Genomic DNA, 20,477 nt, shown 5'->3' with positions numbered 1-20,477 from the left:
TTTTGTCGTTATTGTCGTTGTTGTTATTGTCGTTTTGGTTATTGTTTTTGGTACTGGAACCTGGTTGAATTGTCCCTGGCTGTGCCACGGTGTTGCACGTGTGTACGTTGAACTACTTTCGCACCGTACGTAGCCAACCGTGCCAATCAGTGGATCCAATTGTTTGTGTTTCGTGTCTCTAGCTGCGATTGTATTTAGCCGCTATAGATACACATTGCAGTGGTTGTTGTTGTTGTGGTGTTTACATTGTAGATTTAATTGAAGCTGCTATGGCGAAGTTTACGCGTCTAACTCTGACTCGCGGTTCATTTGCTTCGTCGTCTGTTCGTTCATGAGAGCCCAAATCCATCATTCATTGATTTCCTGTAGGGCAACAGTCATAGCAGGGCATTTGCACTGTAGGCTCGGTGAGTAACAGCCCTGGGTGGACAACAGTAATGGAATTGGCTCACGTGCCCCAGCGGTTAATTGGCGTTGTCACTAACCGACGCATGCCAATTAACCACCGAGCACGCCGAATAGAAAAAATAAACGTAATGATAAACATGGGTGTGTCGTGTTTGGAGGTAAATTTGTGTGCTTTTAGAAAAAAATACGGCTTGTTTATTAAATACGTCAGTCGTCCGATTGAGTTATTTGATAAATATTTACCATCACCACCCCAGGGTAGATGGAAACGTCAGATCTCCTGAGTAGTTGTGCCATTGTGGTCATCTATGAGCAGATCTTCCTTATCAAGAAAAGTAGATCATTTATATTTGACTTGCAACCCTAAGTAGATGACACACTGGCACCCCAGTGAAAATCTCACCAGTCCCGACGTCGCTCACCACCAACGTTATTCACGACCAGGAACCAAACTCAGTTGGCTTGGTTCGCGTGCCAATCACTGTGCCAACGCTCCGCTACAACTATCACCACCCCTACCACGAACCCTATCACTCCCACTACCCCTATCACTACGCCAACATCTGTACCGTGTGCGTAGCGAATGTCCGATATCGTGGCGTCGCCCCTCCGCCCCCCGCCCCCTTCCGGCATCTCGGTTAATCGACGCTTCCTGGTCGCAGGCCCAGCGGCGGCGAGGCAGAAGCAATCGGGGCACGCTCCCTTCAGCCTCGGGGAGGACGAGGCGGACCCGCCGACTGACGCGCAGGTGGACGCGGCGGAGGAGAGGCCTTACCTGCTCTCGTTCCCGGCTCAAACCGTGGCCCGGCAGCTCACCTTGCGTGACGCCGTGAGTTGTGCGCTGGCGGCTGCCGTGTTTGTAGGCGTTAGGATGCGTCGCTTGGGTGATGCGCGCACCGTAGAAACGATCTGCACTCTTTCATTTATAATTTGTCAATTCCACCGCTCGGTGAGGGCCACACTGCGCCACCATGCTGGTATGTATGTTACTGGACATCTGTGAAAAAGAGCTTCATAGCTCAGCGGATTGCTGCAAGTGTAAATAAATATTATGATTCTGAAACTCATTCGCACCGTACGGAGCCAACCGTGCTAATCGGGGGTGCGGGGGAAGGTCAACAAACTAAACACAAAAAGCAGTTCTGAAGAAATAGTTTGGGTTGGTGAAGGGAGGCAGCATGGACATGGGAACATATAAACAAGTACATTCCAACCGTGGATTTTGTTGCACTGGCCATACTTTTAGGGCCATGGTTAATGGTGAAATAGAAGACAAAGGGAATAATGTGCCCAGCGTGTCGTGATGCCACCAGCTTTGTGAAGAACACTTCTGCATTTGTGCAGACATATGTCCGGCATGGGTAATTCTTTGTAAAAATACATTTAATCACGTAATTTTCTGTCATTTTACTAAATCATGACGCTGAAAATGGCCCATTCTAATTGACCACCGTCGATGGATGATTCACATCCACACTACGCACCATCTGTTCTGCACGGCAATTATTCATTTCTTCCTATGCTTATTTATATCTGTGGGTTGGAGTGGTGGCAGGGTGTGAATTTGATTTTGGCCACGGTTAACGTCAGCGGCGAGCGACATCTGAGCCAATCCCGGTGTCCTCCATTCCCCGACCCCGCATGAACCCCTTTCATCCAACAGTCGATTGACAAAAAAAGTCCTTTATTTCATTCTTACAACAACAAAAAATACCCTAACCGCGATTGAACACGTGTCGCGCAGGAGCTCTTCAAGAAGGTGGCGCCGCACCACTGCCTGGGCTGCGTGTGGTCACGCCGCGACCGCAAGGGCAACCGCCACCTGGCGCCCTCGGTGCGCGCCACCATCGCGCAGTTTAACGCCGTGGCGGCGTGCGTCGCGTGCACCGTGCTCCGCTGCTTGAGCGACCAGGCGGCTGCGGGGCACGGCGCTCCGGGTACCGGCGCACGGCACGCAGCGGCGCAGCGAGCCCGCGTCGTCGAGCACTGGATCGCCGTCGCTCAGGTGAAGACGGCTCGCCGAGCCCCCCCCCCGCCCGCCCCCTCCGGCCTGGACAGTTCTACTGCTGCGACCGTTGCGCCAGAGCCGGGAAGCTGGGTCGTAGTGCCCCCCCCCCCACCTCGACCCCAGCCGCTCGCAGCAGCAGCAGCAGTCTGTGCATCCCGAAGCGGAGTTATGAGGCCGGCCAGCTAGACGCTTCCAATCGCCACTGGGTTTCACTGCGCACCTTGACTTGACACGTAGCCATGCGGTTGCCTCTGACGGTCAAGTCTTGATTCCTCTCCTCTTGTTTTAGCGACTCATGAGTTCACGTCCAAGTTGGGTTGCCAGAGTACAGCCTCGTAGAGGGGGGAGCTGAGTGGACGTCTTGCTGAGTTTGACCGAGGCACTGCAATGGTTCGCAATGGGGTCCACTACTACGGTCTGGTTAAGAGATCCCACCATTTGCGTGCCACGGGCCTCCTCTGCCACGGGTGCTACGCAGTTATTCGGTTCGTTGTCGCGCGCCAATGTTTGTTTGGGGCAGGTATACATGGTGGTGGTGGGAGGGGGCGGGGTTCAGTGTCAACCCTTGAATACCTGGGGCGATGGGTAGGGAGGGGGCAAGCCTGGATAAAAGGAAAACACGGATAATGCAAAGCAGATGTAAACTGAGTTATAAAACACACACGTATTGTTTACTGATGGAGAAGAGAGCGAGGAGGCAGCATGTATAGTGCGTTTTTATTGCTTCTTAAAGTTATCCGTTTAACCTCCTGATTTGAATGCGGTCCTTTTGGTCACCGAGTGATTGCTGACCCTGAACGAGTTAGCATCAGCAAATAATTAAATCGGCACGTGTGTCAGGATTTTTATTCTCAGTAAGCGCGGTTAATGCGCAAGTCAGATGATCCGCTCGCAGGTAACAGCGAGGGTCACTGGCATTCGGAAGGTCTCTTACGCACTCCTCTGTTGTATCCACGCCCACGATTTCCTGGAATTTTCTGCCGCAGGACTGTGCAGGTTGCGTGATAGAGCAAAATCCGAGGTTTGTGAGGGCCGACTGCCCCGAAGTGGTTTTTCGTATGCAATTTGGATTCTCAGAAAGTCTTTAAACATTTTTTTGCAAATCTCTCGTTGTGCCGGCATCCAAGTGACTCGTTTGTTTTGAACAATTGCCTCTGACGCCGTTCAATTTCTTTCTCGCAGGAGTGCCGGATGCTGAAAAATTTCTCTTCCCTCCGAGCCATTCTCTCTGCACTTCAGACGAACCCAATTCACCGGCTAAAGAAGACTTGGTGCTGCGTGTCAAGGTTTGGAAACAACCCATCTGAGTTCAAGCACCCGTAGCAGTCACATCGGCGTACTCTGCAGTTGTGCAACGATTTGCCCTCCCCAGAGGTTCCATGAATTGGCATGATTCAGGCATCATCATGACTTGATTACAGAACGTATTCCTTTTTGTGTTATATATATGTACCGTGTTTTTTGTGTCCCGTCCCCTTTATTTTCGTCTCGTATTTACGCGGCGTTTTTTTTTTTGCTTGATTAGTCTAAACGTAAAAAAGAAAATTCATACGAAATTTACATTCATTGTATATGGGATCTATTTTTACACACCGACGCTAAAATCCGAGTTGCAGGTAGAAGGACTGAGGCTGGCTTAGATTCACGACCAAATGTTTTGTTTTTCTTGGCGTGAGGCGTTCGCAGCGGTGCTGACGGCTTTCTTCAAAGTGTCACTTTTGAACAACACTTGCTTGCTTACATTTGCAGAGAGAAGATCGTGGCATTCGCGGAGCTGTCAGAGATATTCTCTGATGAGAACAACCACTTCACGAGCCGAGAGCTGCTAATGAAGGCAAGCGAAACATCCCAGGGAATGATTAATGAAACGTTCCCTCTCAAACGTAAACATCTCAACTGCTAATTTAACAATGTGCTCCATATGCCCACGCAACATATTGTTTTGTTTGTGTAAAAAAAAACCGACGCTTTATTTATCCTTTTTCTTTCTTCCAAAGTCCATTATAATTTTTCGTAAAAAAATTGTCTCAACCAGAATGATATCACCGAAACAAAATTCCTTTGGCGACATTCGGTATATTATCCTTACTTTCTCCCCCTTTTGCATGCTCCACCTTCCTCAAATAAACCAGGAGGGTACGTCCAAGTTCGCGAGCCTGGATTCCAACGGCAAAGAAAGCCAGAAGCGGACGTTCAAGCGATTTCAGACGGCGAAGGAGCCGGTGAGAGAGGAATCTGCCCGGGGGATGCCCTCCCCCCTCGATTGCCCCATGGAGTGTCGCGGAGCGCTGCAGTGATCGCACGATCGCCGTTCTTTTGGCTGCCATTCGACCGAGCGGTCGCGTGCAGTTGTCAAGAAAAACAAACTCCTGGCTGAACTGCGGTGTCAGCAGCAACGTTCGCAATGGCCCGGTATCCCGAGCACGACCTGTCTGTCTTGTCGGTGACGTGGCCGAGCGGTAGTGCCTTTTTTGCCGATCGATCGCGGTTTCGAGCCCAGCGGCCACGCTGGTTAAGACTGCGGCTCTGGTAACAACAGAAACGAAATGCACGCACCGTCTGCTTCGCAGTGGTTGCCAAAGATCCCGTGACGTTATTCGAGCCGGCGTCACGTACCAACGTAGGAGATTACTTGGGGAATTATCTCATTGGTATATGCCACAAAGTGACATCACCCCTTTACTTTGAAACGATTTGCAGACTGCAATCGTCTGTGAAACGTAGCGCCTTCGTGATAGCCTTTGGCTGCAAGGATGGCACCAATGCCAAACGCAGTCGTGATTTGATTTGGTGTTATTGTCTTTGCTGCAGGGCCTCATGCAGGGAACCATTCCATACTTGGGAACGTTTCTGACGGACCTCACCATGTTGGACACTGCCTTGCCAGACTACGTGGAGGTACATAGCAGACTTCATCTCTTCTGGCACAGAAAAAAACAACTCGTGTCTCAGCTTGCACGCATACTGTACAGTATGTGCGCCACGGATAGTAAAGCTTAATATTTTTTACATTTAACGATCATTCTGTTATTTTCTTTTTCTAACAGGGTGGCCTGATTAACTTTGAGAAGAGGAGAAAGGTGAGAATTTTATATCGTAAAATTATCAATATTCCTGTTTATGAGTGGTCTTTAATTCGACCTTGTAATTGCAAATCACCCAGAATGAGCCCGGTCAAAAGTTAAGCGGGTTTGAGCCTCGATGATGATTGGATGGGTGGCCACATTGCACAACACATTTGTGCATGGGCTACTGCATTGTGGGCAGCAGAGGACGGTGCAGCCAACTCCACTTATGTCGTGTATCTCTATGCTTCCACGTCCAAGCTCCAGGCCTTTATTCCGCATTGACCAGCGTGGTGCAGGATGGGCAAATAACCGATTTAACCTGCACGGCATGGGGAGACTCTAATCTAGCGGTGGAATAGCAGAGGCCTGGCTGTACATGGACACAGAATTTGCTATTTACACGCTTTAAACGTGAGCGTGTTCGGAACGCATCAAACGAAGAATCTGCTCCCACGTTTACTTAATGCCAAGCGACCAGACTTTAATGTAATTTTTGTTGTGCTTTATTACAGGAGTTTGAAGTCATTGCACAGATCCGGTTGCTGCAGCTGGCTTGTAACAACTACTCTTTGAGCCCCGAAGGGAAATTTTTGGACTGGTTTAACCGGCAAGAAAAGCTGAGCGAGGAAGAAAGGTGCGTGTGTGTATGTGCGCGCGTAGCGAGCGTTACGTTAATTGATTTAGACTTTTATCCCGCTCTGTTTTGTGCGGTTATTATTTCGTCGCTCCGTAAAGCTGTATTTCAACGCCTCATTCGCGAGGCGGCCTTGTATTTTGTGTGCAGGAATTATCGGCCGATTATTTCATTGTGGTTCATTTTTTACCCTTTGCCACGGAATATCGCTGGGACCTTGAAACGTTCATAAGCAGGCTGAAAATCAGCCGATTCTAATGGTATCCCTAAATGATGAGAAAACCCATCAGATAAGGAAGGCTCCCCGCACACTTACCCTTTCTGCTCTGCTCTAATGAGTTTCTCATCGTTTGCAAAAAGTGTCAAGATTGGTTTCACGTGTGTGTATGTGTGTTGAACTTCTTTCGCGCCATACGTCGCCAACCGTGCTCATCGGAGGCACGTGGGAAGGAAAATAAACTAAACACAAGGCAGAGTCAGACGATCCTCAGTGCCCAGATAAAGGCCTCCGAGAGACAATGCAGCAGTCACTCATTGTGTTGGTGCTGCTTAAAGTAACATGGCTGTAATTGTATCTTGTTGTCTACAACACCAATGCATTGAGCATCGGTATAGGCGGTATGGCGATGGCTCATGCAAGGCACACCATAAGGACTTGGCGTATGGCCACAGTGGTACCAATTGTTATTACTCTCAAGCTGACATGGTGCTCTTGCCATCAGCCCCCCGCCCGCCCGCCCCCACCACTGAAATTGACTTATTGATCAGGCCTAGACAGGGCATTCGCGTAACACATGGGTTGGTGTTTTTTTTTAAGACCACCAGGCCACCCAACTGGCCCGGCAAATTACTTTTTCTTGAATTTAATTGTGTTTCGAGGGGTTGGGGCGTATTAATTAGTTCGGGATGGCCTCATTTTACATTGATTTTTTCAACGTACGGCCTCATTACCCATGGCTTGCATGCAAATGCCAGGAGCAAAGCGGTGCCGTTGGGCGTGAGCCACCACAAGCGGCGGCTGCGCTGGCAAGTTGAAGGACGGGGCGTGAGAGAGAGCGGTGGGGCTGGCGCTGACGCCGCCGGCGGGGCGGCGTCGGCGCCACGCCTTGTCTTTATCTCCACGCAAAGCCCTAAATCGTGTGCGCTCACGGTCTTTCCCACCCTTCAGGTAATACCTGCAACTTTTGTACAAAATGTAATGCTGTGGGCGTGTGTTTTAAATCTTCTGTTTGTTGTTGTTGTCGTCGCTGCTGTTGCTGCTGCCCCCCCAGCTATGCACTCTCGTGCGAAATTGAACCCCCCACGGAAGTCAGCCCCACGTCGCCCAGGCAAAGAAAGAGCGTCGTCAAGCGGCTCAGCCTGTGAGTGTCACGGTCCGCGTGGATTTGTGAACGCTTCTCCCGGAGCTGATCGGCGGCTGCAGTGCGATCTTGTGTGTGTCTCTTTTGGCACGCACGCCGTTTCAAGTTATATGGGGCAATCCGTTTCTGCGTAACATTTGCCATATGCAAAGAACATTTTAATTTATGGCATCACTGAATGAATCACGTTCATAAAGCCATGTCGTTTGTTAAGTGAGACAAACCGCACTAACATTACCTGAATTATTTATTACCCTCATCAGGGCTTTCCTCTTTTTTTGGCCGATGAAGTTGTTGTTTCATGCCAGGTTTAGTGCTTTGTCATGTCCCCCGTGACAATTGATTTTACATTGTAACTTATTAATACGATGAAATGATGATGACGTTGACAAGAAATTTCCAATACAGTATTGTACTTTCAATTGAATCCAATTATTGATATTTTACGCCGCCATTTTCACATCACAAAAAACAATTGTTAAAAACGGGCCGCGGCAGCTAAATTTATACGGACGTACAGGTATGCATGTTGAACCTTCTTTCGCACGGTACGTAGCCAACCGCACTAATCGGAGGCGCGGGGGAAGGACAACAAACTAAAACACAAAAAGCAGTTGTAAAGAAATACTTTTCAATCTAGATTTAAAATCAACAGCAGCGACGATGTTTATCAACCCAAAACGATGCTTCCATTGCAATCAATCGACGGATCGATCCTTGTCCCGCACACGCAGCCTCTTCATCGGGGTTGACGTGGCGCCAGGCAGCCCCCAAGCCCGGACGCCCAACGGCGAAGTGGCCGCACTGGAAGAATCTCCCGAGGGTGGCGCTGCGGGCGCCACGGGCGGCGAGGGCTGCGGCCTAGGCGCTCGCGCGGGAGATGGAGCACCGGGCTCCGGTGGCGGCGGTGCTGGCGTTGTTGGCGGCGAGCGTGCCGACTGCCTGAGCGTGGCGTCGAGTGCCTCGGAGCACGACGACGTGGGCACGCCCGCTGATGCACCCGACGGCTGCCCCAAAGAGGTGTGGGCACTGCCGCTAATGCTGCCAAAACCACCTCATCCGCCACCACCTCCGCCACCACTACCACGCCACCACCGCCAGTACCGACTAACAGTTACCGCCACCACCACCATCATGACTGCCGCCACTACTGCTGCCACGACCGCCACCTCTGCCACTACTACAATCCATCATCACCACCACTGACACACGACTCACCAGTGGCCGGTTACATGAGACAAATCAGGTGAATGTGTGCCATCATCATCATCATCGTCGTCATCATCAGCAGCTAAGATAAGCGGCAACAGCGAGATGAAGGCATGCCTGTGTCGCCGCGATGGTCCTGCGATGCGACAATTTCATCGCACGCTTCCTGTGCAATGCGTCATTACTAGCTCAGTTAAATAAATACGTGTTTCATGTAACTTGACAACGTGAAGAATATCGTAGGCAGCTTATGGATGGAATAGAGCGTGATTGGCCATCGCGCTTCAGTTCTAGTGAATCCTGATGTGGACGCAGGACGAGTGGAGGTAATCAGGGATGAGGGTTACCGTGGGTCTCGTTGCCTTTCCGACGCATAACCCGAGAAGTGTGGGAATGAGCTGTGGCACTCGAGTGACGGGTGACAATTGATTCATGGTTATTACTTTTTCTTACTACGGCGCAAAAAAAAACATTAATTCCATAACGAATGGCTGCATGCATAGGCAGGCTACCTTGCGGGCGACACACCCATTGTGCTCTCATGCCGAGGCAAGCATACCTCTTGATGCGCCGCCAGGCGGGAAATTGCGCGGGCGGGCGAGCGGGCGAGGGCGTCAAGCTCTCGCGTTGTTCCCACGCTTGGCGTTCGAGGTAAACAAAAGCGCGCGCTCGTTTGCGAAATCCGCAGCTGTCGACGAGCTCCTCGCTCGCCTCGCTCCACTCGGCCGACGTCTCCTCGGGCGTCTTCGCTGGGTCGGGCGTCTCCTGCTCGTCCTCGTCCTCCTCGTCCTCGTCATCGGCGTCCTCTCCCAGGTCCTCGTTCAGGCTGCACGGTCAACGGTGAGGACGCTCCCTCGGCGTGAACCAATGACAAAGCGTTGGAGGCTTAACGATTCATAGAGCTGGGAAAGGCCTCTTAAATTCCCCCGCCATTGTCCACCGAAAAGAATGGGTTATGCCGCGGTTAGCCAATCGGCGGTTCACGTGTGTCGGGGGAAAAAAGTGTGGGGGGTACCCCCACCTTTTCCAAGACTTCTTGCCAACGTGGAAGAGAAATGCTCTCTAAGAACCCCCTCTAGTGGAGGCCCTTCCACCAGCAAGGGCCACATGATGAACCCTTTCCCATTGCGATGACGTACATGTACGTCATCATCATGGGACCTCCCTTGCCAGTATCAGAGGCTAGGTTTTAAAGAAAGCTGTCTCTGGTGTGGACCAATCAGTTTCAAAGACAATGCATCATATACTACCGGAGCATGTTTTTTGTTTGTTTGCATGTTCGCCACAAGTACGTGTGGTTAATGCAGACATGATTCCTTGTTAAAGGTTTCTGTTTTGGTCTTTTAACATCTTAACACAACTGTTTTATTGCCAGAAAGGGTAAAACATATTGTTATATTGTGTACGTCATTATTCTCATTAAGCATCGATGACTTTATCGATCCTGAGGCTCCCACAAGGCCATGCGTTTGGCACAGTTTGGTGCCAGCTATCGTAGAGTGGCGGTCGTATTGCTGCAGTTCTCTGCGGTGACTACAATCTCTTGAACACAAACGATGCCACGCCTCTCTAAATAAAATTTACGCTGAGCCTCTTCCATTTTCCGAGATTCAGCAATGAGCGGGACACCCACCCCGCAACTTGCAGACATCTCGATACTGAACCCTCCACCTCCCGCACTAAACACATCTTCATCGTCCCTAAAATTCACGCAACGTCGAGGAGGCAGTCCGATTAGCATGGTTGGCTACGTACGGTGTGAAAGAAGTCCAACATACATACATACCCCACCTGTACACCTCGCTTCCCGGTGAGCCATATAGACACATTGTGACGAGCTGTACCACAACCCCTGCCCTCCCGCTCCCCCCCCCACCGTCCCCCACCCACCATCGTCCTGCAGGAGCGTGTTCAACAAGACGCACCAGCGCTCAGTCTCCTGCTGCTCAGCGGTCACCCGCCCCGTCTACAACCGCCAGTCGGACGACTCGTGCATCATCCGCGTCGTGCTGCAGTCGCCCAGCGACGGGAACCTCTACAAGAGCGTGCTGGTGGGTGCAGAGCGAGGCCGCGCGGCGGCTCTGCCGGTGTGCGCCGTTTTGTCGTCGGTCAACTTTTTGAAAGGGGATCGGTTGGTGGGACGATGTGAGCGGGTCGACGGGACTCTCAATGTGAGAAGCGGACGATATGCAAATAGATGGAAAATCATCTGTCAGTGACATCAGCCCAGAGTTATGATCATGCTGCTGATGATGATGATGATACAAGATATGGTTAGCTAACTCGTCCAGTGGCTTTGCTGCACGCCTGTAGTCCAGCATTGTGCAGGCCAGGATTGGTGGTTCACACACAAGAGCTAACTTTAAATAAGCAGTACTTACAAATGGTTAATTATTTTTGTATCTAATCACGTTGCACTGTTTGCAGAATCAATCTAATTCTATATATAACCTCTTAACGACATTACGCCTTCTGAACCCCAACCCCACTCTGCTTGCTCAGCTCACCAGCCAAGACAAGACGTCCAGCGTGATAGGGAAGGCGATGGTCAAGTACAATCTGGAGATGGAACGAGCCGAAGATTACCAGCTTGTGCAAGTCATCTCGAACGAGAGAGGTGAGCCCCGTGCCAACTCGCAGTCGTCCGTAGAAAGCATCGATTTAGCCAGGAAATGTGCTCTCCGAATCAATAATTTACGCCGTTAATGTTTGTTCTCCACGAATGGGTTTGCTCGATATGTTTTTGGCAGTGGAGTGGTCGGATTTGATGGTCGGACGGACGGATAAATGGGCTGTTAACTCAAATTCGTTCCCACGTCCCGTTTTGCGCCGCATCGTGTTTTTCGTTTTTCGCAGAGCTCGTGATGCCTGACCGTGCCAACGTCTTCTACGCCATGAGCACCTCCGCCAACTTTGACTTTGTCCTGCGCAAGAAGGGCTCTCCGCGGCCAGCCGGTCCGGCGGCGCCACCGCCGCCACCGCCATCTCGCAGCCAGTCCAGCTCGTCGCTGCCCAACCTCAAATCCAAGGGGGGCTCCCTCACCCAGCGGCTCAACAGGGCCGCCCTGTAAGGCAGCAGCAAAAATCAGGAGATGCTCCAACACGCCTGGGCCGCCGTTGTCGCCGCTGTCGCCTCTGTTCCGTTGTGAGCGGAATGTCACCGCGTGACAATGCCCTCAGGCCCAGGATGGATGTTAGTTTTGTTTGGGGGGAGGGGGGGCGGACGTCGTGGAATCCCGTCGTCAAGAAAACAACGCGATGTCGCTTTGAGAACGGCGATGCCGGCCATGCCTTTGTTGGGAATGAGTTCATGAAAGCCGATGCTGTACGTAATGTGTAGATGGAAGTGAGAGGATGTGGACTTGCGTAATGCCGTGGTGTTCTGTGGGGAAGAGAAAAAAACTGGATGGGTGAAGTTGTTGAAAGTGCAGGTTTGCGTGTCGAGTGGAGACATGGTGGTATCTTGGTCTGAATATGACCCCTTTGCACTTGTTTTTTTTTCGAATTGCGAATAGGTTTGTTTCCACTAAATGAAAGCAAACATAAGATATTTTTTTGAAAATCATTGAGCTATCAACTAACATTTTTGACAGAAATAAAAGAGTACAACTCAGCTGTGTTTTGAGAGGTTCCAAGACTTACATTTGTCGTACGGGCTTAGTGGCTAAGTCTATTTGATTTCAACATTATCTTTAAATTATATACATTGATATGAATTTTGCATGTACTGTTGAAAAATATAATTTCTGTACTGTAATAGCTTTTCGTGTCACTGAATATTTCGCAGTGATAATACAATTACAACACTGCCCTCTGGTGAAATATAGTGAGTATAAAAATGCATTTGAATTCAATGGCTGTCAAAACTTCGTTACGTCGGCAATTATTGATTTAGGTTTTTTGTTGTAACAGCGCCACAATTGCTCGTGCTAATTTAACAATCGTGTGTTTTTAAATTCTGCACGAGTTTGCAGATGTCCCTCTCCCTCAGCTGCAGGCGTGGCTATCGTGGAATCTTTTAAAGATCGGGGTTTCCACCTTGTGCACAGACCAAATTTCGGACGCATTTCTTAGTCGGCCTCAAGTCTATCAAACCTGCTGCGATATACAGTGATTAAGTTCAACACGACAACGCCAACGCCATGTCCACTTAATTTACATTGTAACAATTATACAACAAAGTGTAGAATTTTTTTTATTATTATTATCAGGTTTTGTAAAATGTTACTAATACCTGACTAAACATGTGGAGCACACTTGGGGTTTAAGACTTCGCACTCTAAAGTATAATCAAGAGGAGAGCCATTAACAGGCTTTATTTTAAATGGTTTATCTCTGCCCGTTCGGAAAATTTAACTTGTCGTTAAAAACCCATTTTTGCTCATTTGTATCGTTGCTGGAAAGCAACATCTTAAAGCCAACGTAACGTATTGCAGTACTTAACAAAGTCCAACCAAAATATTACGCAGACATTCACATGCCTGCGATTCCGGTGATGGTTTTATTTAAATTAAACGTCTTTACCGTCATCTCAAATGTTTTACACTTTGAAGCTTGATTTGCCAAATTTAATAGCTGTGTGCAGTATTATGTGTGTCATTATGTAATGCACTCAAGATTGTCTCTTGCCTGTTTCACTTTTTCATTTAAGATTACCGTGTCTTTTTGTTGTTGTCTTCAAGCTATTACGAACATACTGTATTTGCTAGATTTGTATAATTCAAAACTCTTAATGTCGTTTACAAAATCTGTGCAACAGAACCATATGTTGAATCTCCTGCTTTTGGACAGGAAATGAATAATGCCACACCAGCCAGTACTGTCTTGTGGCGCTTAACACTTTTGATAAGCATTCTATTCCAATAATTGGAAAATCTTTAGGAATAATCTTAATTTTGTTGAAATGGTGTCCTTATCCAACATGGATGACTGCACAAATCGGTTGGATTAGGTGGTTATGTGTGTGTAAATTGTCACGATGTCTATATCCCTATATACATATCTTTTAAAGTTATATTTGTTTTGTCTTTGTACAGAACTGCCATTTTTTGAATGCGGTCTGTAATGCACTAATGCAAAATGTTTAATTTCCCCTTAAATATATTTCTTTCGTTCTTGCAAATATAGCCAACGATGTATTTGACGTGTTAAACTGTTTCAAACGATACCAAAAAATGGCTTCGCTGTGTGCTTGCTTTACGAATTATTACTCACTTCGAAATGGCAAATTTCAATGCAGTCCTTTATAGGTGACTTAAGCTTGACAAACTGCCTGAGTACATGGTCAGGTTTTTGGGGTGTGTGTGTGTGTATAAGCATCACAATGTTTACTCTTGTGTGTACCTGCTTGGCACAACTGGCCTGGCCCATTTGGTTTTTGAAACACGGTCGGATACAGAATGAGAAGCCAGCCAGTCAGCCACTTTACCTTTGGTCGAGCGTCACCCCCCTGGTGACCAGGTGTGCCGCGGTAATGGCGCACGTAAATAAAGACGTGTAAATGTGATTACATTTACACGGGGAGAGTTACTGTAATCGAGGTTTTATTGGGTTAGATCGCATAAATGTAAATGTGTCGTAAATATTAAATTACCACATTGGTTGCCGCCTGATGAGGCTCGTTGCAATTACCGGCAAAACTTCTTACTCGAATTGTAAATGTGTGCTGAACTAGTAACGAATTGGCATGTTTTGTTTACGTGACAAACCTTACTAATTGGCTGTTTCGGGGTGGTGGTGGGTTGAACGACACATTCATATTTACACGGTTGAACGCAACAACAAAAAAACACTGAGAGATATTGGTCACAGAAGCCTACGTGTTAAACTGAGAGCACTGTAGTTCAGAATTGTCTATTCAATGCAGTGCTCACGCCATTTACAAACGCTCATGGATTGGCCCATAACACCTCGATATATATAGGATCGCAGAGCTTGAGCAATTATTGATTACCAGCTCATTGGGTAGCTGCCTTCCAGCTGCACGTGGTTCCTCGCGTCTCACGTCGTTCTTTCTCAATGAGAGTGAGTGAATACTGGTGCGCGTTACGAGCTACATACCCACACACATATTCACTGTACTTTCTCTACGGTTGATTACGTGAGAACAGAGAAGCGATCCGTTTATAGATGTCCCACTAAAATAACAGGGAGATGTTACGAGAGTAAACGATATTTTATTTCAAAGCATCAACGTCTCCCACCAATCTGAATACTCATTAAAATCACTTTAAACGTTATTAAGCCGCCGTATTAAACAAGATTCAATCACCTGTTCTGAAGAGGATCATTATAAATCAGTGGGGTATCTATAAGTGGACACAATTTTTAAGAAATCCCAATGCCATAAGAATGGGCTACGTTTTTTGATGGTAGCAATAACTGTAATACTCGTACACAAATTCGTTGCGATTTTTTTTGTATGGAAATCGAATACCACGTGCTTTGTACCTAAAACAAAGGTTTACAATCATTGTCCGAGTATCATTGGTTTTCTAATCAGTAAAGCTACAACTGCAATCATTTAAAACTGTAACGTGTGAGGATGACTCACCCTGGCACTTTCTATAATTCAGTATTACAAACCTTACTGCTGTTTTTTCCCTTCTAATGCTTGGTAATGTATGCACCCCAAATGTAAATTGCTCACAAATTCCACACTACTACTTTTTAATGGGTGATCATTTTCGCTTTTGTCGATGTGTACATTTTCAGTATAGCATATTTTTCAAGAATTGCAATTTAAATTGTATTGAAACTTGTTACGTGATATTTCCTGACAATCCCTATTTCATTTTGTCGCTGCCGTTGCATTTCAGTGGAAATTTGGCAGGTGTTTCTTGAAAGAATTCGTGTAATAAATCTGTACACCATACTGAAATGTCTTCATGTTTTTTTAAATACCTCCTAAACGTACTGGGTTGCATTTAAAAAGGTGACTTTTTGAATGCAATGTGAGATCATAACCTTAAGGTTGTTTTTCCCCCCATCATTTGTGAGTGTTTATTTCTTCATGTGGTTAACAATCATTAGTATTAAAGGTTAGTATTAAAGGTTAAGGATGTAGCTGTTATGGAATGTAATCCAGAGGTCGCCGGTTCAGTCTTTTGGCGTGGCAGTTGGTAGAACGGACACGTTTCTTAAATTATTATTTGGTTCTCTCGGTAAAGTAACGTATCAAGATGAAATAATTAACAAAATTTTATACTAGCATACGACGTTTCGATTGCAACACAAGCAATCATCATCAGGTATAAATTAAATAGAAACACAAATCTAGTATACTTAGAAATGTAATGTAATAAAACAGAGAGTCGGATAACATAACAGTCAACACCCTACCTGGTTGATTACGTTCTTCCTAAGAATGATAAATTTGAGAGAGAGATCAAACTGAACCACGTTTCTTAAACCATTCAGTCTCTGCAATATAAATTGTCGACCATAAGTGGATTGGAAGGTCAAAGGTCTACGTGTGGATACTCCAACCCATTTTCAAGATGTCTGACCAGCATGGTCGAGCAGGCCAACATACCCTCCAGAGGGACTCTAGAGATCCCTCGAGTGGTGCCTCTATCACCAGCACGGCATTTCAGGGCTGCACCTTTACCTTATTACAATATTACTTATCCGTACCTGTCAACCCCTTATCAGTGCCCACTTTATTAGAGATGAATTCAGACCTCGTTATAAGAATAGCTATTACTCTTTCTGGAAATAAAACAGGTGTTAAGATGTTAAAACACCAAACTGAAACATTTTGAGGGGGTGGGTGGCCAGCATCACGCACGACCGCCTTTGTCTCCCCCGTGGAGATGTTTACACATTGCACCAGGTACTCATTTGAGGCCGAATCGACCTAGGGAAGGCCCAGGACCGGTTCGAAGATTCGTTGCTGTTATTGGCTTCCTTGAAACCCATGCGGGTTAACTGCTAAAGCCATCATTTAGGTTTTTGTGGGGTTAGATCGTGTAAATATAAATGTGTCGTTAAACCCGCCACCACCCGACACGGCCAATTAGTAAAGTTTGTCAAGTAAACAGAACATGCCAATTCGTTACGAGTCCAGCACCAGTGTGTTGGGGAGAAAATTGTCACAATATTTACAATCCGAGTACGACAATTCGCCAGTAATTACAACTAGCATCATCAATCAGGTGGACAGCCAGATTTGTGGAGAAATTCTCCTGTTTCGTTTTTTTAAAAATAGAATGATAGATGTGATTACGTCACTTGTGAGCCCTTCACGCGCGAAGAGGGGGGGGGGGGGATTAATTAATGCACATAAATTGCAATGGGTATCCATTGCTGGTACGTTATCCATGCACATTATGCATGCACGTTGTTTTTGTATCCCTGTCATTTGCATGCACTAAAATAGCAATACTGTACCTGTTATTGTCTGCGTCCAGGTAATCCCCATTGACGAATGGTGACCTGTAAGGCCATGCATTTAAAACAATGTATTATTTTATGATTCGCTTCCAAGCAGCACGAAGCCTGTAGCTATCCGAACGGTAAAAAATAAAAATCCCTTACGACAGATTCTCTAATTAGTCTTGGCCAGTAGTAACTAGTTTTGCACAGAACTTCAACATCATCAAAATCAATTGAGTGTCCTTGTTGGCACACGTGTTCTGCCACCGTCGACAGTTGTGTTTGGGAGTATTTAGTATTCCGTTGGTGTTCTTTTAGTCTCATGCTGATCATTCGTCCTGTCTGCCAAACATTGCATTTGCCACAAATGCAATTAACCCGGTACATACCTTCTGTTGATAGCTTCGGAAATACATCTTTAGTACCAGATATTAGCTTCTGTATTCTTTGGTTCTTTCGGTTAAGTCACGTCTAAAGATAAAATAATGAATTAAAATAAAAGCATATTACGACGTTTCGATTGCAACACAAGCAATCATCATCAGGTAAAAAAGAAAAAGCAACAAAAATCTATCTAGAAAACTATAGACAGACATACAAGCAGACAGACATCACAAGGACACAGAGAGAGGACACATATCGGCACAAAGAGAGGGGTCGTTTCTGTGACGGTCCCTTAAATATAGAGAGGGGGGCAAGGACGGAGAGAGGGAGGGGGCAGAGAAAATTAGCATATCAATGAGTGGACTGCAAAGTGCTGCTCTCTCTCCGTCCTTGCCCCCCTCTCTATATTTAAGGGACCGTCACAGAAACGACCCCTCTCTTTGTGCCGATATGTGTCCTCTCTCTGTGTGTCCTTGTGATGTCTGTCTGCTTGTATGTCTGTCTATAGTTTTCTAGTTAGATTTTTGTTGCTTTTTCTTTTTTACCTGATGATGATTGCTTGTGTTGCAATCGAAACGTCGTAATATGCTTTTATTTTAATTTATTATTTTATCTTTAGACGTGACTTAACCGAAAGAACCAAAGAATAATTCCTGCAGTCACGAAAGCTCCATAATTAAGATTAGCTTCTGTATTTTATGTACCGTGCCAAATCTGACTCGGATGTTTTGTTTTTCCAGTTACTCATGCAATGTACAGTATTTTAATAGTTTGAGTTACTTGGGCAGTTTCAACTCTGGTGTTATTTGATTTGGTTTAGACATTCAGTGCCCTGTTGATCCGTGCATCGTTGTAACCGTGCAATTGCATCGCTGCTTTAACATGTTTAATTTCACTTCTCACACTATCACCATCTAACACTTTCTTAGCCCGATGTATGAGCGTCTTGATGAAAGAGGATTTCTGTGCGGGGTGATGGTGTAACTCTGCATTCAGATAGGCTTCAATGTGTGCTTTCTTTCGGTAAAAGCTGTGTGTTATTTTACCATTTCGGCCGCCAGAACAGAATATCCACAAATGGGAGAGTTCGGTAAACTTGCATGGTGAACTGGATGGACGGGTTTTTGTGAGTTGAGATGATTTGGAATTTCGTTAATTGTATTTTCCTTGTGACCAGGCCACCAATGTTTCATCCACACATCTAAACCAAGCAGAGGGTTTTAGTATGCTTTAAGCGATTGCATTTGCTGAAACATCTTCCATGTACAAATTCGCAATCACAGGAGACAAGGCAGAGCCCATTGATGCTTCTTTTGTTTATAGAAATCACCTTTCCACAAGAAATAGGTTAATCTTTTTTGATAGCCAGTCGTTCACGAATCCATCAATATATACAGACACAGGAACAATTTCAAACGAGACGATGGTTTTCAACTCAGCAATCATTGGAAATATATCATCAACCATTTTGGGTCATGACTTGATTTGTGTTTTCTTGTCAACCTCTACTGTCAGCAGTGTGGATGTGTGTAGCAAGGTGCAATGCCCCCCCATATCTCAAACCCCCCCTCCCTTCCCCTATCTCTCTCCCCCCTCTCTCTCCCCCATATCTCTACCCCCTCCCTCTCCCCCATTGTCTCCACGCCCATGCTGTGTACGCACAGTCCTCCTCCCAACTCCCCCATTGTCTACTCTACCCCCACTCTCTCCCCCTATCTCTACCCCCTCTCTCCCCCCCCATTGTCTGACTGGCTGCCCCGCCTATGCTGTTTACGCTGCACAAGCTCCCCCCCGCAACTCTCGTCCCCCGCTCACTCACTCTGGAAACCCTCATAAGCATGGTGGAACAGTCACAGCACGATAGCTGTATCACCTGTATCACTTGATACAGCTATCGTGCTGTGACTGTTCCACCTGAAGACGGAAGCTTGTGTTGCCTCCGAAACGTCGTGATTTTTATTTTACTTTTATTAATTAAAATTTTTACCTACGTGACTTTACCGAAAAAACCTAAGAATATGAATCCTCATTAGCAGTTGCATTTGGAGGCTGTGGCGCCCTTCACCAGCATTTCCGGCCTTTGGCCAGGAAAGTCACAAAAAAGTTGCACACGAACGACGCATTCACGCAAGCACCCGATGCTCCGTTTTGAAGTTTTAAAATGAAACATCTTTGAATTGTGTTATGTTTTGAATTAGATAATTGTATTTCTTCATTAAAAGCTTTTTTCATTTTACATCTGGAAGACTTAATCGAAAAGGACATTTCGTGTGAATTTTCTCTCGTCGTTAAGTAGATGGCCTTGCTGGGGGTTCGGTTCGATGCGGACTTTCACCTGTTTGGGATTGCGGGATCGAGATAAGGCGACATAGAGACGCCGTCTGCAGATCGATTCCAACGTGATCGAACGTCTGTCCTTGCGCCTCCGTCGTTCATGCAGGGCGCGTGTAGGTTTGCAGCGCCCCCTGCATGAAAACGACGGAAAGTGCAGCGTTCATCACAGATAAAGGTGTGCGCTTTATAAGGGTATGGATTCTAGATTTGAAGCTTTCGTGACTGCAAGGATTCATACTCTTAGGTTTTTTCGGTAAAGTCACGTAGGTAAAAATAAATAATATAATAATAAAGGAAATTTAATTATAAATCACGACTTTTCGGAGGCAACACAAGTCTCCGTCATCAGGTGGGACCGTCACAGCTAAATTGACTTTACCGAAAAAACCTAAGAGTATAGGAGTATGGGTTTGAGAAATGTGACGTCACATCAAAATGCGCAACTTGAAATAAATATAGACAACACGTTCTACTTAATTAAATAGACTTTTTAATAAATGTTTTCTCCTACGACATCAGAGTGCAGCGCCACATTAAATACGCACTACAATGACAATAGTTTAAAGCGATTTGAAGCATGTTTTATTTTTTTGGGGGGGGGCAGAGCTTTGTGACGTCATATTAGAGGGGGGGGGGTCTAACTTTTGGATTTCACAACTGAGAATTTTATTGTTTTATATTTTATTACTTTATTA

General features: G+C 46.5%; 1 protein-coding gene across 2 annotated transcripts in view; it reads left to right on the top strand.

The window, feature by feature from the left end:
• Nucleotides 1–15,562, top strand: part of LOC133341779 (ral guanine nucleotide dissociation stimulator-like 1) — a 57,863-nt gene extending 42,301 nt beyond the window's left edge. For both annotated transcript variants that reach the window (XM_061550493.1, XM_061550492.1), the window contains exons 7-20: nt 1,071–1,237; nt 2,153–2,413; nt 3,599–3,702; nt 4,166–4,250; nt 4,549–4,638; nt 5,228–5,314; nt 5,464–5,496; nt 5,997–6,118; nt 7,390–7,479; nt 8,214–8,499; nt 9,377–9,528; nt 10,592–10,739; nt 11,191–11,305; nt 11,545–15,562. In XM_061550493.1, coding sequence (XP_061406477.1) covers nt 1,071–1,237; nt 2,153–2,413; nt 3,599–3,702; nt 4,166–4,250; nt 4,549–4,638; nt 5,228–5,314; nt 5,464–5,496; nt 5,997–6,118; nt 7,390–7,479; nt 8,214–8,499; nt 9,377–9,528; nt 10,592–10,739; nt 11,191–11,305; nt 11,545–11,759 — 1,955 coding nt within the window. In that variant the 3' untranslated portion in view covers nt 11,760–15,562. The remainder of the gene's footprint in view (nt 1–1,070; nt 1,238–2,152; nt 2,414–3,598; nt 3,703–4,165; nt 4,251–4,548; nt 4,639–5,227; nt 5,315–5,463; nt 5,497–5,996; nt 6,119–7,389; nt 7,480–8,213; nt 8,500–9,376; nt 9,529–10,591; nt 10,740–11,190; nt 11,306–11,544) is intronic.
• The last annotated feature ends 4,915 nt before the right edge of the window (nt 15,563–20,477 follow it).

The sequence above is a fragment of the Lethenteron reissneri genome, chromosome 12 (genome assembly GCF_015708825.2).
Source record: "Lethenteron reissneri isolate LAM-NWPU_2019-01 chromosome 12, ASM1570882v1, whole genome shotgun sequence".
NCBI lineage: Eukaryota > Metazoa > Chordata > Hyperoartia > Petromyzontiformes > Petromyzontidae > Lethenteron > Lethenteron reissneri.
The sequence above is the reverse complement of the archived record's forward strand: the minus strand, read 5'-3'. Positions and strand labels throughout refer to the sequence as shown.